Below are 18,626 nucleotides of genomic sequence, written 5' to 3' on the forward strand. Positions count from 1 at the left end.
AGGGACAGTTACACATTTGTCTCCTTTCAGAGACTCCACTGTTATATTGTAAAGGGACAGTTACACATTTGTCTCCATTCAGAGACTCCACTGTTATATTGTAAAGGGACAGTCACACATTTGTCTCCTTTCAGAGACTCCACTGTTATATTGTAAAGCAGAGACTCCACTGTTATATTGTAAAGGGACAGTCACACATTTGTCTCCTTTCAGAGACTCCACTGGTATATTGTAAAGGGACAGTTACACATTCGTCTCCTTTCTCATTCAGATGTTCCTCCTTTCTCTGATCATTTTCTGGAAACACCAACATCCTCTCTTTGTAACTTTTGGCCCTCAGAGCTTTCTTAATATGGTCTCACATATAAAGGACCCAAAACATCTGCTAGATATTTCAAACACAGTATAGGTAATAGAACCCAACCACGATAAAATAGGATGCAGGGGTGTGTAATGTACTTTGGGGAGTCCATAAAACTTTGGTGCCTCCTCACTTTTGGGATAAATAAGGTTATTACTCTTCATATTTTTCTCCCATGTCATTAGAGTCACAATGAACTTTTATATTTACTACTGGGATCTTTTTTTCTTCACATGTCTTCTTATCCATCAAAAATGCTCTAATTTTTGAGTCGATGTCTCTACTATTCATAACCATAGTTGCTCTACCATTGTTCCCTGGAAGTATCAGGATTGAATTATCTCTTTTTAGACACATGAGCACTTCCTTTCTTGGTAGTTGAATGTCTGGGGACTTTTTAGTTGCTTGGAAATCAGGGTTTGACTGCTTCACTTTTAAGGCTTTGAATGTCTTCAGTAAATCATAGAGGGCAAGCAAGTGTTGAAAAGTGATCATGGATTGGAACTTCCACTGTTGTACCAAAGGATTCTGCCATGTCAACATTTAGTTGATCACGTCATTCCTCTGATGAAGGCCTTGTAATAAGGTCAAAAGTGATGGAGTTATTACAGAAAGGTTTCTCTATTCTTAGTTTCACTGACTGCAAGTGGCTGTAGCAGGTAACAATATTCATTCAAGAAGATTTTCAAGTCTTCCAAACTGCTGTATGCCATTAGACAAAGGTTGATACATATAATCCACATACTGTTTATTAGTGTGCAAATATAATAATGCATAGTGAAATGCATGCATGATCTCATATAGTTAATATTCTGCATGTTCTTTTATAATTTGCATATTTTATATCACTTTTAAAAAATAATTGAAAATCATTGTCCAAAAGTGTCTTGCATTTTCATGATTGCAAAATGTATAAAGGTTTCTCCTGAGATATTTTTTGCCAATAAGAAAATAATGCAATGTAAAATAATGTAATATTTTATTCCGGTATAAAAATATGATAGTTTCACTGAATTCACGAGACTTAATTGATGCTTTACAGTTGTCGTTTGCAGTATATGCATGCTTTTTATTCATAAACACATGAACGTACAATTTATTTGCCTTTTAATATAATGTGTGATAATTGCAAATGAGCATATTGTCATGCTGATATATGTTCTGAAAGTGGAAACTTACCAGCTATTTATTGTACATATTAAAATAGGACTGATATATGTTCTGAATGTGGAAACTTACCAGCTATTGTACATATTAAAATAGGACTGATATATGTTCTGAATGTGGAAACTTACCAGCTATTTATTGTACATATTAAAATAGGACTGATATATGTTCTGAATGTGGAAACTTACCAGCTATTGTACATATTAAAATAGGACTGATATATGTTCTGAATGTGGAAACTTACCAGCTATTGTACATATTAAAATAGTACTGCTAGTTCAGATTTATACAACGATATATGTTCTGAATGTGGAAACTTACCAGCTATTGTACATATTAAAATAGGACTGATATATGTTCTGAATGTGGAAACTTACCAGCTATTGTACATATTAAAATAGGACTGATATATGTTCTGAATGTGGAAACTTACCAGCTATTTATTGTACATATTAAAATAGGACTGATATTTGTTCTGAATGTGGAAACTTACCAGCTATTGTACATATTAAAATAGTACTGCTAGTTCAGATTTATACAACGATATATGTTCTGAATGTGGAAACTTACCAGCTACTTGTACAGATTCAAATATGACTGATAGTTCAGATTTATACAATGAATATAATAGTAGAAAATGTAGTTGTAGAAAAACTAATTTTTTATACAGTAAAGATAGTTGTAACTTGTAACAGTGATCGTTGTGAACATAGTTTTAATACTTTTAATGTTCCATTGAGTACCTCTAATAGTATTGATGTTAATCTCATGAATGTAGGAGTTTTGTAAGGGTTTACACACAGATCATTTAAATATTCAGGGTTTTTGTGGAAAGATTGATCAAGTGAAGTTACTGCTAACCTCTCCAAATAATATCCATTTATTTGGATGCTCGGAAACAATGTTAACAGAAAATCAGGGTGAAAATTTCTTGTATATCATTGGCTATGGCAAACCTTATCAAAAGGATAGGAAAACAGGCGGTGGTGGGCTCCTTGTGTATGATAGAACTGGTACTATTTCTAAGAGATGGGAAGACCAAGAAATACAGGAAATAGAATTCAATTGGCCACAGATCATTCCAGAAAATGATAAACCCTACTTAGTAGTTTTTGTGTACATCATCACATATTTATTGGTGTGAATATTTTGAACTTCAGGTAGATACAATTTCAAATGAAGAGAATTTTACATTCTAGGCAGTAAAAGTAGAAACCTTCTGAAGGATCAAATAAAAGTGATTTGGATTGATTTTATTGCCTCGTTAAGTATGGAGCAACTAGTAAATGAACCCACCAGAGTAACATCTACCTCTAAAATACTTATAGATCATATTTATACCAAAACAATAGAAAATGTTTTGGAAGTAAAGGTACCAGAGTTTGGTATAAGAGACCCCTTTGCAATTTTTCTGACACGTAAAGTCAGTGGCAAAAAAAAAATGATATCCATAAATCCATTACTTATAGATCTTTGAAAAACTTTGATGCTGTTAAATTCCTGGAAGATCTGAAACAGATTCCATGGAATATAGTCCAGATCTTTGAAGATATTGATGATGTTTTAGATACTTGGACAGATCTGTTCATCAGTATAGTGGACAAACATGCCCATTTCAAAACGCACAGGATAAAGAAAGACCACCAGCCAGGCTGGATCTCCCCATAAATTTTAGAAGCTATATAAAGCAAAGAGACCAACTAAACTCGGTTGGAAATCAAGCTGAATATAGAGTTTGAAGGAATAAAGTTAATAAATGATACATCAAGCCAAACAAGTGCACTACATAAAAGTGCTGGATGAAAACCAAAATTACCTGAAAGCTATCTGGAAAGCGTTCACAGAGTATGGTGCAGGGAAATGTAGGAGTAAAACTGAAATTTTATCCCTTTATGTTGACAATCCAACTGACATCACAAATATTTTAAATGACATTTTTTGTTCGAATTGCTGAAAAACTTAAAGAACCCAGAACTTCATCTGATCATCTGGAACTCAAACATTTTTGTGCTAAAAAACTACCAAACAATATAAAGTTTGAAATTCATGAAATGAGTCAAGAATTTGTGTTGAAATATATTTAAAAAATGGACGATTGTAAAGCTACAGGACTTGATATGATTGGACCAAGGCTACTAAAGGTAGCTGCACCTGCAATTGTAGAGTATAACTTTCATTTGCAATGAAGGTATTAGGTCTAATAAATTTCCATGAACATGGAAAACGGTTATACCTTTGCATAAAGCAGGAACAAAAAAGAGGATGTAGGTAACTACAGACCCATCTCTATAATTCCTTATCTCTCGAAATTACTAGAAAAACGTACATGATTCTTTTCTCAACTATTTGAACACTTATGATCTTATTCATGATAATCAGTATGGCTTTCACCAGAATCACTCCTGTGAAACTGCACTTGTATCTTTGATTGATAAATGGCTGAAAGCATTTGATCAAGGAGAAATGGTAGTCATTATTATGGTTGATTTTTGTAAAGCTTTTGATTTTGTAGACCATGAAATTGTGCTTGAAAAACTAAAAATCTATCAATGCAGTGAAACCTCCGTAAACTGGTTTGCTTCTTACTTAACCAATAGAGTGCAAAAAGTATCTTTAAATGGTCAACTTTCTCAAAGTTAAAATATTAACTATGGAGTACAATAGGGCTCTATCCTTGGACCTCTGTTATTCATTCTATTTATCAACGACTTACCTCTTCAGATTGGAACTTCAGTCTTATCCACTGACCTCTGTGCAGATGATACTACTACACTGTCTGAGATGGGTAAAACCAAAATGGTACTTGAAAATAACTTATAAGTTGCTCTCAACAGACTTAAAGTATCGTGCAAGGAAAACAGTATGATCATAAATACAGAAAAAATGAGAGCCCTACTAGTTACAACGCAACAAAAACGAGCAAGGCTAGATAGCAACAAACTCCAGGTTCTGTTTGATAATGTGAGCCTTAATATGACCTCTCATGATAAAATTATTGGTATATTTGTAGATAACAATCTTACATGGTCTATTCACATTAAACATGTTTCAAAAAAGGTTAATTCTTATCTTAGGCTTTTACTGAGGAAAATCAAAACATACATTCCTGTTCATTATAGGGTCATCTTTTAGGAAAGTTATATTCAGCCATAATCAGGACTATTGTAATGTAATTTGGGGTAATACCTCTAATTCAAACATAACAACACTTTTAAGACTCCAAAAGAGGGCTTGCTATTTAGTTCTAGATCAATATATAGACAATGTCCAGGATGCAATGAATAATATAAAGATTTTAACAATCTATGAAAGAATATTTCTTAGAAAGGCCAAATTGATGTATAAAGTATCCAGAAAAGCCATTCCTATCTATCTAAGCAATATCTTTCACCAAAGAGATGCTGATGATACTCCAAAGTTAAGGTCCATAAGAAGTAAAAATTGCACTATACCAAGGCCAAAGAAGGAATTGTTTAAAAATAGTGTTCAATATACTGGTCCACTGGTATGGAATAACATTCCCAGTGACATAAGGCAGGCTCCTAGCATTTCTTCTTTTCATAATCAGTGTCTCAAATGGATGAAATCTTTAGACAGTTGAACAGTTCTAGTACAATAAATGCTGCCTGCTTTTGTGCTTTTCTGTAATTTTTACAGTTGAATTTTTCAATGCATGGTGATATTTATATTTTATATATGTTTGTGTGTTCACAGATGCCTGTGCATGTGTTCCAGGCTTGATACTTTGATTTTTAAAATCACTTAAGTATCTAGTGTCAAGCCAGATTCTTCACATCATGTTGGCTGTACTGTATATATTAAACATAACAGTTAGAAGGACTCAAGGTAAATTAGTTCTGTAACTAATTGAGTTACCTTCTCTAATTAAGGTTTTTATTACTTTATTATCATTGTTAGAATTATCTAGCACTGAAAGGGTATAGTTATGGGAAAATTGACTTTAAGGTGTAAACAAAATGTATGGATCCATTAGATCTGCACTTGGCTTGGTGGTAGCTTCTTTACACTAGACTAATGCAGAACACCTTTTTGTTAGCCTAATGACCTCCACACCACCTAAAATTCCTCACCAGAAATGCAACAGTCTGTTCTGTCACTTTGAATTAATTCATTAGGAATTTTGTCCTAGCAGGGCACGATTCATATGTTTGACCTTTCAGATCTAAATGCCAAAGCATTTTAGCAATTACAGTATCTTTAGTTTTTTTACCACTTTTCATTAGACAGTATTAGTATAAAAACTCAGTCTGATTAAAATTGAAACTGTAATGACATAATGGGGATCTGTTTGTGTGTGATTTACATTTTTAATGTTGCTTTAATAATTTTCTAGTCATATTGCTATGATGTCTGCAGTGTGACAGTTTAAAGTAATATCTAGCACTGGGGCATTATACCGCAGACATGTAGCATTATGTCCCACTCAGTCACATTATCCTGACACCAGGCCAACCAGTCCTAACACTAACCTCTTAATGCCAAGCACCTAGCAAAGTAGCTGTTAGTATCAATTTTAGATGTCTTTGGTATGACTCAGCTGGGGTTCGAACCCACGACCTCCTGCATCCGGATGCTATAACCACTAGGCTACTGGAGCAGTCTAATGGAGATTTGACATGTATTAATACATGTTCATGTCCTATTGATCTATTGATGTTGGGGATTTCTCTATCGATGTATTTTAGTAGGTATAAGATCAACTTTTGGTTTTTGTTAGGGATAGCTACGACAATAGTACATATCTACTGACTTAAAAGATGGGTCCAACTGCAAACTGCACAGACTCAGATATGCCATTGCATAATGATATGTTCCAAATGTTCCTTTTCGCTTGAAGCTGTATCAAAAGGTCAACAGAAGTTGTTTTCGTATTGATGTTTATCATATATATTTATTGATAACTAGATCTCTTGATTGTGGTCAGACTGGATCAAACTTAACAAATTGGGCTTGTTACATAAAAGAGCCCAAATATTAATTGCATTTTACAATTTTCTTTTAAGATTATATTTGTCTTGATGTAATCACTATAAATGATGACCTTTACTCATTATGCTTTGCAGATGTTAAATGTCTTGTTTGACTCACAATTGGAAAACACGAAATATAGATAAATACCCATTGCTAGGCCTAAACTGTAAATGTAGGGTATCAGTACAGTAATTTGATCTGGTTGCTTGTATCACATCTAATTTGATAGCTTAACTCATTCAACCACAGATGTTTTTGTCATTTTTGCCTGAAATGCAAGTATGAAAGACATTTTGGGGACTATTTCTGAATACATTGTAATACATCGGCTTTCAACAGATTTTCCATGACTAATGCCTAGTTTTATTAGAAACCTTGTTTTCCATTGGTCATTTTGCTTGCGCATCAGCAGAAAGGTAAAAATTTGAATTTTTTGTTGTTTTTTTGTTTTGTTTTTTTGTTTAATGGACCCATCATTTTCTTATGGAGACCACTCTTTATTCCAAATGCCCACCTTATCCTAGTTTTTGCAAAGGTTCACCTGTCTGTGTGCAGTTCAGACTGGTCTGCCTTAGATCTGATGCCAAAAAGGTCTAAAATCCAGACACAAAATCGCATTCTGACCACGATCAAGTTGTGGATGAAAATAAAAATGGGTCCAAAAAATTAGCTTTTTCACTCTGTATTTTATAGTGCAACTAGAACTTCCAGATTATTTGGTATCATTGTATAGCTATGTCTGTCTGCTTGTTTATAGTACCACCCACTTTGGTGTATCTTAAATGACCTTGATGCTGCAGAGCTCGGAAATAGGGTACAGCCTCATCACGCCTACAGGCGAGATTGAGGCCAAATGAGTTAATAACATCAGATCATGTTTTACCTTTGGGGTTCTGCAAACTTTAATGCTCTTCTTCTTGTCTGGTTTGTTAGTGGAAGAACATTGGATCACGCTTGACTGGCTTGGGTCTCACATTATCTTATGAGATCTGGTACTCTTCTGCTATCAAACAACACCATACAAGCACACAGTTCTGAATACTGTTGATGTACTTATTATATAGCCTGAACAGTTATTTCACAATAAAACAAGTTTTCAAGTTGTTCTTTTACTTTGATTTCTTCCATCTACTTGCATTATAAAGAGCCCCTTCTCCTGGACATTGTCAGTGACACCAAGAAAACTGTATTTATTACATATGCATTTGATAAAAGGTTTCCGATCGGCCTTCGGAAAAGTACATGTAACCTTGATAACAAGTTGTATGACGATGGGGTGATGATAATACTAATTATTTCTGGCTTATATTTGTATGTCATTATCATCACTGGAACACTAATGGAGAGTTGTAATATTGGCTTATTGGTTAGCTTGCTAGATTAGAGACAAGAGTGGAATGGATTTTAATGCAATCATTGGATCAGCCTGGTTCAGATGCCAATTTGTGTGTCCCTGAATATTTGGCACTTTACTCCAAGTAATCTATTTTTGTTTTGCCATGAAAAACCAATTTAAAAAAAAATTGAAAACATGATTGGAGCATCTTTAAATTTGTTATCCATGAGATTTCAAGTTACCTGCCTTGTTACCACCTTTACTCACTTAGTTTGGTTGAACTGCAAACTGCCTAGACCCAGATCTACCATTTCATAATATTCTGGCAAATCTGTATATATGCAATTTGTAAGTAATGAATAAAAGAAATCCAAATAGACTCTCATCTGCAGCACATTGTGCGATAGTAGATCTGAGTCTATATAGTTTGCAGTTTGACCTCAGTTAGAAGTAAATATATAAGGTAACTTAATGTGTGGTATTTTACGTCTGTCACTATAATATAAGTGACTTAAATATGCTGTATATCTTACACGATAAACCCAGGATGAGCCCAGCTTATAAATATGATGAAAAGGAGTGGATGGGTTGTCATTTAATAAGATGTTCTTAGATAAAAATTTGCTTTAAAAGATAGGAATGTGCTTATCATCAAGCATCATCTTAGCATTGGAGAAAATAAAGTAATAAAACCTTTAAAAAGAGTTTTTCTTTCTATTGATAAGATACTGTTCAGTTTAAGTTCTATATATGTTCATTATTTCACTTGTTAAGTGTCATCATGTGGTTATCATGTGCTTCTTACCACTTACTTATGTACTCGTTTATGATTTGAGCCATGTACTTGTTTATAATTTGAATCAAACTGAAGACAACAATAATCCTAATCTGCCATAGCATAATGTGACCACAGACATGGTCTATATTGTTTGTTCTACTGATTTCTGCTAACAATTTGCACAGACCCAGATTTGCCAGCACATTATTTGATGGCAGGTATGGGTCTTTTCAATTTGCAGTTGGACAAGACCTATAAGCGAGTATATTCGGTTCTTGAAATTTGATAGCTTTTCCTGTCACAATTTTTTGGACAGCATGCAGTTATCTGATCTCTTCAAGAGACATGTAGAAAACAACGAAACAAAATCTCGTTTATTAAAAGGAAGTAGTTCATAACCTGCAATGTACATTAAATTTAACTCACTGAGAGCCATTGGAAGTTTTCCTGTTCATATTGTGTAATTAGGGCAATTAATTCCTGACCCCACTCGTTTTTTTTACTGGAACCTACAAATGACTGGTAGGCCCACAATATTTATAGAGTTTACCTGTAATATTTATGCAGAGTCGTGATCTGAGTGCAGAATTAGGGTTTCCTGCAACTTACTGCACCATGTCCCCTAACTTATGAACTCTGTGCACCTTTGGACATGCTTTTTCTTTCATTATTCCTGTCTCTTTCATATTTGCATGCCCTTCATAGTTGTGGAACAGGGACACATAATCCCTTGCCAAAGGGATCCAGTTCCAATCTTTCCAGATTTTTGGGGATTTGCTTCATAATAATTATTTTCAGGACAAACAAAAGATATGAACTAGCACTCAACTCAATAAATTGGTATATCTAAGCAATATCTTTCACCAAAGAGATGCTGATGGTACTCCAAATTTAAGGTCCATAAGAAGTAAAATTACATTATACCAAGGCCAAAAAAAGAAATTGTTTAAAAAAAAGTACTCTTTATACTGGTCCACTGGTATGGAACAACATTCCCAGTGACATAAGGCAGGTTCCTAGCATTTCTTCTTTTCATAATCAGTGTCTCAAATGGATAAAATCTTTAGACAATTCAAAAGTTCTAGTACAATAAATACCACCTGCATTTTTGTAATTTTGCATCATTTTTCACATTTGAATTTTTCAATGCAGGATGATATTTTATATTTTATATATGTTTATGTGTTCACAGATGCCTGTGCATATGTTCCAGGCTTGATACTTTGATTTTTAAAATCGCTTAATTATTTAGTGTCAAGCCAGATTCTTCACATCATGTTGCATATACTGTAAATATTGTACATAACAGAAGGCCTCAAGGTAGATTAGTTCTGTAACTAACTGAGTTACCTTCTCTAAAGTCTTTATTATTATTATTATTATTATTATTATTATTGATTGGGAACATTACATAGTTATGATTTTTAAGCTTAAGTAAAAACATGTCACAAAAATATGTTACTTTTCTGCAAAAAGATTTCACTTTTCTTGAATTTTGACTTGATTGAGTTGTATTATTTGATGGCAGATATTTATTTCACCATTTTCATAGAAAAATGCTCAAAATATGTAAGCAGATATAGTTGCATGTAGTTATGTCATCAACACATTAAGTTTTCTTGGCCAGGCCGTAGATATTGAAGTGGAATGAAAACACCACAGAACTCTCGTACTCTTATTATTTTGTTACAAGATCAGCAAAAATCTTGTTTCCTCCAAGTCAATAGGAAATAACTGTAACAGTATTAGTTTCATTACAGCACTGGTTCCTTACCCATGGGCCATGACCCTAAACTGGGTTGCCATGCTGTTTTAAGTGGGTTTCTGAGGTCAACCTTAATCATTTGAAAATTCCTACACAAGTGGTTTCTTTTTGTCTATTGAGAGGTGGTGAGGCTAACACCACACACCCAAAATGGTCATGAACACTGATTTAGAGGATAACCTGTATGATAGTGTTGGTAAGAATTAATAACCTGTGTGACAGTCTTGGGAACACTGCAATCTTGTAGGGCTTTAATGTTTATTCCAGGTTTCAATGAAAAGGTTTAACTCAATTTATGACAGGCTTTGATGCTGTTAATGGAATTGGAAATTTAAAAATTAGCTTACTGTATATACTCACATAAAAGTCAGTGAAACTGCAAACAACACAGATTTTGATCGATTGTAGTATATTGCACTGCATATCAGGGACTGTGTTGTTTGTTCTGCTTAGAAATTACTCCTAACATAGTGCACAAACCCAGATATGTTGGTGCATTATGCTGTGGCAGATTGTGGTCTCTGCAGTTTGCAGTTGTGCTTGTCTATAAGTGAGTATATACGGTAAAGGGGTAATGTCGTTCAGTGATAAGGTTTTAATTTCAATGATAAGGTTTTAATTCACACAAAGAGCTGATACTTTGTATCCTTAAGGTAGTGGCTGAAATTTTCCACCAGTTGTCATGAGGTGAGGGGACTTGATAGAATTATTTACATTAGGTTTTAGTTATCTTGGTGTAACAGCTGGTGACATGTATCTGAATGAGTAAATACATGGACAGTTTTATGTAACAATGACACTGCATTATTCCATTATAGATTGGAAGGCTTTTGAAAAGTATTAAATGGGATTTCTATAGTTCCCATCTCAATTGATTTTTTTTCAATTGCTTAAAAATTAGTTTGAAAGCAAGATGTAACATTAATCATGTGTAACACTATCATAGAACACGTGCAAGCAAAATTTACATCTAGCAATAATGATTATAAACTATTTTGTTCATAAATCTGACAGTTTTGAATATTTACAGTTATTCCTTTATTGTTGCTGTCTATAGAAAATTAACATAATAAAATAATAATAATAATAATGACCTTATTTAAAGAGGGTAACACAATTAGCTAAAAACTAATCTACCTTGAGGCCCTCATACAAAGAAATTCATTTATTTAAGCTGCATCTCTGAAGCCACTGGATATATTGGGTTTGGAAGAAGGAAATAGAGTGGGCATTTCTAATCTCAGCTGGAATACTATTCCAGAGCAGAGTTCCAGAGTATTGGAAACTTTTTTTAAATAACTCCTTATTTGGTTTGGGAATTTTATACTGTTTGGTTGACATGGATCGCAGGTGGGGAGTATTACCAGGTAGCCTATACTGGAATAGTGATTGTAAATATTCAGGAGCACTATTCTGAGATATCCTGTACATTAATTTGGCTTTTCTCAAACAGATTCGGTCTTTAATAGGTAATATTTTTAACCTACCAGCTAAACTTTCCTTGCTTTCTTTCTGGATTGATATTAGCCCAAATGCTCTTTTTTGAAGATGTGCCAGCTTTGCTATGTTTTTATCATTTGAATTACCCCATACTGTACTACAGTAGTCCAAATAGGGTTGTATGTAACTGTTATAAAATAGTTTCCTGTGCCTTTCAGGGAGAAAATGTTTTATCCTACTGAGAAGCCATAAACTTGAATTGACTTTTTTACTGGTAAGTTTGATATGTTCAGTCCATGATAGGTTATTATCTACCAGAACACCAAGTAGCCTATCATGACAGACTATTTGCAGATTTGTATCCTTCCATGTCAGACATAGTTTATCACTATCAAGATTTGTCCTTCTTTGCCGTGTTGAGATAAGTAATATTTTAGTTTTACCAGTATTTACCACCATGCCATTACATGTGCACCAGTTTTCCAGTTTGTTTAGGGCATTCTGTAAAGAAATTTCGAGCTCATGCTTTGTGTTTTGGATGTCTGACAATGTTGTGTCATCTGCATAGAGATCTGTAGATGTTATTGAGTCTCTTAGTAAAAGTGGTAGGTCATTAATAAATAAAATGAATAGTAGTGGACCTAGAATTGAGCCTTGTGGTACTCCATATCTAATTGTTTCAGGTTCAGACAGAACGTTATTTATGTAAACATGTTGTGTTCTCTCATTTAAGTAGGCTGTATGTTTGAGAGATGTATAGATGTTGTCCAGTTAATTGTGTGTCCAGATGGATATAATGATTTTAAGATTTGACCAACATACATTTATTTTTACCAGGAACACTTATTAGCATTGGAATAATGTCCCTTGGACTTATTGGAATAATGTCCTTTGAACATTATTTTGAAACTCTTGAGATCCTTACCACCTAACCATACTATTTTATACAAACTTTCATGACATCAAAAGGTAAAGTCATTCATGGAATCCCAGGATCTCTCACTTTCCTTTGGGACTGATCTCTGGGTCAGAACTTAGAAACTGTCCATAGCTCTGACACCAACCTAGGTTCCTGAAGTAAAGAATTCAGTTCTCCCACATAGGCATGATTGGGAGAAATGAGAGACCAACAAGGAGATTTCATGAATTTTGATCACAATAATAGAGTATTGTATTGTTGAATAATAATAATAATACCATTTTTGTTGTAGTAATAGTAGTAGTTGAACTTGATGCTGCAGCTGCTACTGCTGTGTTGTACAAAAATTTATTTCACATATTATCCTATTAACACTTATTTTTCTGCACAGTAACTTAAGTCCTCAATCAGCCGAGTTATCAAACATTATGGTTGGCTAGCACTGAAGATGAAGAGAAACCATTCCATTTTGGGGGCAAAAGGTCAAACTTCAAGGTCTCTGTAACTAAAAGAAGAAAAATGGTTTCTGCACAGGTCATGGTAATTGTAAGTCTGAAAAGAAAATACGTGTAACTGTTGTTGCAGCGTAACTTTTGTTCAAGGCCACATACCATGATCAAGGTCCAGGTCATTTAGATTGATTGGTCAATAAGTCGACAGTGACCTACTGGAGTCTAGACAGTGAGAGGACTATTAAACTATAGGCAGTGTATTACAGTATGTGTCAAGTTTATGACTAAAAATGCAAATTGTTACTGGACATTATTTTATCTTTCTCCTGACTGAAAAGGAATAATGTTGTTAGGGTTTTCACAAGAAGACTTATTGTAATGTCTATTCAGTCTTTACAAATTAACCTGAGATGTCACTTTTACATGTCATGAGGTTGTACCTACTTCTGAGCGCTGTACCATCAACCACTGATATACCAAAGTGGGTGGTATTATGGAAAAGCTGACAGATATAGCTGTACAACGATGCAAAATAATTTACACTTTCTACTCTTATTACAAAATATTGCCCAAAACTCCCAATTTTTTTAGAACTGATTTCATTGGGCCAAAAATTATCTACTGCTTTTCAGAACCAGAGTACATGTCTAGATTTAGACTTTTTGGCATGAGATCAAAGAAAGACTGGTTTGATCTGCAAACGGTCAGGTCTGTGAAGTTCAATGGATGAGGCAGCAAGTCACAGCGTCCAATCAAAATTAAGTTTAAACACTGTTCTTACATGATTGAGACAAGGGGAACACACAACTTGAATGGACTTATAAATAAGCAATTTTCCACTGCCGGTCTGTTTTTATACAAATACTGTTGTTGTTGTTGTTGTAGGGTTTAACACCATTTTTCAGCACAAGATAGGCTATACATGGTGGCCAGTATTAATGGTGGAGGAAGAACCCAGGAAAACCATTGAAAGAGCCACCGACCCATGAGAAGCTACTGGTAAGCTTTCACACATACCCACATTGGCTGAATCCAAGACTCGAACCCACACAGACAGAGGTGAGAGGGCAGTGATCTTTAATGGTGAGCGCTTTAGACCACTCGGCCACTCGGAGCCCATCCCCAATACCATTTGTTTAAATCATTGGTATGATTCTGCTGGGGTTTGAACCCACAGCCTCCCACATCCGAGGCGGACGCTCTAACCACTTAGGCCACAGGAGCTGTAGAATAGTTACATGAGCATTTGGTTTCACTGAAAGTTTCTTGTAATGTCCAGTTTGCTGGAAATGAAAATTGTGCCAATCTAACTTCTGATATGGCCACCATAATGGTCCTCATCATAGCTAATTTTATTAAATATTATGTTTTCATCAAATTATGTCTAGTTGGTTGTAATGGAAATGGTGCCACTTGCACATCTAATATGGCTGCCAGAGTAACCATCTTGAACGTAATATTGCCACAGTTACAGCCATCTTGAAAATGTTGCTAGCACAAAAAAATATCTTTCTGGTCAGCTGACTGTCTCTGTTTTTCATAACTGACCACATCTCCCAAAAACAAAAATATAGATATAAAAATCCTGAAATGAATTTGTGTATACAACTGAGGCAGTTATATAATGTTAAAATAAACTATCTACCTACCCTAATTTTAAAACCAGAAGGAAAAAGTTTTTTTTTTTTCTTGTTCTTTCTTGCCCAAAATGGACTTGTATCGGCATGGTTTTTGTATCACAAGACTTTTTATGATGACTTCTTGGTAGTAAATTATGTCTTCTTGATCCTAAATAAATGGTGCTAATTTGACAACTAGAGCAGCCAATTCGAAAATCTTGTTATTGATCAAGAATATCAGGAATAGTTTGAAGACTGTGCAGTTAAAATATATATTGCCAATCTCAGCAACACATAATCTCATTGCTATATGATGTTCTGTTGAAAATTTCATTTCAGCACATCATTTTGCAAAGAGGTTATTGGATTGAGACCAAATTTTTTTGTGAGGTTTGCATTAGGAAGAACTAGATGAGGCTCAGTTTTCATTGCGTTTGATGCTTGTTTGACTTTGATGAGCAAATTTTGAAACACTTAGTCAGTCAGTCAGAACAAATGGCATACGAGAATGTATATTAAGAAGTCCTAAGCCAGGTTTTGTTTTTGCCATTGTCAATAAATGTTTTGGTGTTATGGCCCCTGTTTGACTTTTAACTTTGCACTTCAGGTTTTGATCAATAAATTAAGAAGGATGTGATCGATTGAACTGAAACTTGCCTTGCAGCGTTTTATTAGTAAGACCTCAGCCCACTTTGATTTTCAGTGTTTTCTGGTAGAATTTAAGTCTCGTGTCCCCTGTTTGACTTAAAAGTATTTTCGAAAGCTGCATCATGTAGGCAGGGGCATTCGTAGTGAAGTCAAAGTGCTTTATACCAGTAGACTCTTAATGCACAAAAGATTTTTTGTGAAAAATAAAATGATTATTCAACTTTTGCTGAAACATTTACATAATTACTATTTTGCAAGAATTGCAATTGTTGTCTTGCTCATCTGAGCATCATAAGGCTTAATTATCCCATCACAAAACCTAATTATCCCATCATGCAACCTAATTATCCCCTAATATAACCTAATTATCCAATCATACAACCTAATTATTGCATGATAAGACCCAATTATCACATAGCAGCAGCAGCAATTGCAGCAACATTAAAGTTCTGTGTTAAAGTTTTATATCTTCACTGCATGCAGAGGGGTCATTTTGATCTGGTGCTGTTCATGTGTATGTATGTCCATCCATCCATTCATCCATCATGAAAAAGTTGTTAAAAGATTGCAGAAAACCACTCAATTTAGACAAATCAAATTTTCTTCCATCCATGTGTAGATAGCTTGATTAGATATTCAGTCCTATACCAATTTAAATATAAAGTTTCTCCTGTTACAGTTTTAAACTTTTCAGACTTGTATTTTTAAGGTTTCTAATATTTTATTTTTAGATATCAAGACACTGATGACATATAATGAAGCAATTAATTGTACTCCAGGATCTGCTAAGACTTCTACATGTTATTATCGCTACCTCGTGCCTGATGAAGAGGAAAATAGATTATATGTTGGAGCAATGTAAGTGACAAAATTAGCACATATATTCTTTTAAGTTCAGTTGCAAACAATATATAACCTGATCTGTCATTTCATCAAACATGTGATACATTTTTCAGAAATGCAAGTTAACATGTAATAATTCTTTAGTATTGCTAGTTCACACACAACACATTTACATAATACATTTTTCAGAAATGCAAGTTAACACGTAATAATTCTTTAGTATTGCTAGTTCACACACAACACATTTACATAATACATTTTTCAGAAATGCAAGTTAACACGTAATAATTCTTTAGTATTGCTAGTTCACACATAAGACATTTACATAATACATTTTTCAGAATTACTCATGTTTTTTAGAATTACTAGTTCACACATAATATAGTTTTTGAATTACTAATTCACATGTAATACATTTTTCAGAATTACTAGTTCACTCATAAGTATTTTATAATTACTAGTTCACTCATAAGTATTTTATAATCACACATGAGTATTTTATAATTACTAGTTCACTCATAAGTATTTTATAATTACTAGTTCACTCATAAGTATTTTATAATCACACATGAGTATTTTATAATTACTAGTTCACTCATAAGTATTTTATAATCACACATGAGTATTTTATAATTACTAGTTCACTCATAAGTATTTTATAATTACTAGTTCACTCATAAGTATTTTATAATCACTCATGAGTATTTTATAATTACTAGTTCACTCATAAGTATTTTATAATCACACATGAGTATTTTATAATTACTAGTTCACTCATAAGTATTTTATAATCACACATGAGTATTTTATAATTACTAGTTCACTCATAAGTATTTTATAATCACACATGAGTATTTTATAATTACTAGTTCACTCATAAGTATTTTATAATTACTAGTTCACTCATAAGTATTTTATAATCACACATGAGTATTTTATAATTACTAGTTCACTCATAAGTATTTTATAATCACACATGAGTATTTTATAATTACTAGTTCACTCATAACTATTTTATAATTACTAGTTCACACATAATACATTTATTGAATTATTTGTTTGCATGTAATACACTTTTCCAAATTACTAGTTCGCGAATACTACATTTTTTCAGAATTACTAGTTCTCTCTTAATACATTTTGCCGATCTGCTTTGACTCGTATTTGATGTTTTTAATTAATCGTGTGACTATTTAGTCTCCAAGATCAAATTTTTTAAAGGAATTATGCAAATTTTACTGGCAGATGAGATGTGAATAAAGTGAGTTTACTATTGCACTTTTAGGCTTACATATGCTGCCAGATATTTTTAGTTTGTGTTCATGGGGAAATGTAAATGTGGCTTTCTTTCTGCAGTTTTTTACAGTGGAGTCAAGAACTGCCAAAATTTAGCCTCGCTGAAGTTAAGGCTCTGAAAATGGGCTCTTAGTACAAAATAATGATAGTTAAACATGGGAAGTGTTCAAAAATGCAAATACAGTGCAGAAATTTCCCCATGTGCTGTCATTTATTAGCATTCTTATGCCATTTCAGGAACTACCTGATTGTGTTGGACTTGGGCAACATATCAATTGTAAAACAAGTAAGTCAGATATGATAGTTACAAAATGCTGGATCAAATTTTGCAAATATCTCAACAATGTTTCTCAGATTGAGATATATAAATTATGCCATGCGGGAACCAATTTTGTAAAATAGTATTTTTTATATTATGAAAGATATAGATTTCAATCATATCAGCAGCCATCAAAATAAAAAATGTATGAGGAACTTAATGCAGTTATAACTGTCACAAATGAGCTTACTGCTTCAAGATGTCTTATCAAATTTACAAGCTTTTAATTTTACTGTCTGCTATTCCGCTGAAGCTAAGTACAGCAGGTGTTGCTGGCGCTGGTGCATTTTAAAATCTTTTCATCCTGATTATTTCTGGCAATGGGACTGCAGTGCTGACAGCTCTTAGAAAAATGGTGCCCAGACTTCTGAACAAAAAGGCAGTGTATAAGTATGCCTGTGTTATGTACACAGAAAATTTTTAATTGAATCAGAATGTGCTTGTATGGCGCTACATTCAACATGGCAGATCTTGTTTATTTTGTTATTACCTGGCACATGTGAAATAGAATAATAGGTGATCTTAACAATTTTCCAAGGCAACATAGCAACTAGCCTTCCCACTGGATACTTCTTTGTGATATCATCAACTGCAGCACAGATACAATCAGACTGGACTTGGATGCTTGTGATAACCTAGTTGTATTTATACAGATCATTCTTCAGAAAGAATGATAATTCTGCTTTTTTAG

At 33.7% G+C, this 18,626-nt stretch overlaps 1 protein-coding gene across 2 annotated transcripts in view; it reads left to right on the plus strand.

Annotated features, from left to right (window-relative positions):
* Positions 1 to 18,626, plus strand: part of LOC149802175 (semaphorin-2A-like) — a 147,785-nt gene that overhangs the window by 39,314 nt on the left and 89,845 nt on the right. For both annotated transcript variants that reach the window (XM_089956586.1, XM_089956587.1), the window contains exons 3-4: positions 16,209 to 16,335; positions 17,854 to 17,902. In XM_089956586.1, coding sequence (XP_089812712.1) covers positions 16,209 to 16,335; positions 17,854 to 17,902 — 176 coding nt within the window. The remainder of the gene's footprint in view (positions 1 to 16,208; positions 16,336 to 17,853; positions 17,903 to 18,626) is intronic.

The sequence above is a fragment of the Sinohyriopsis cumingii genome, chromosome 4 (assembly GCF_028554795.1).
Source record: "Sinohyriopsis cumingii isolate HCF-2022 chromosome 4, ASM2855479v2, whole genome shotgun sequence".
NCBI lineage: Eukaryota > Metazoa > Mollusca > Bivalvia > Unionida > Unionidae > Sinohyriopsis > Sinohyriopsis cumingii.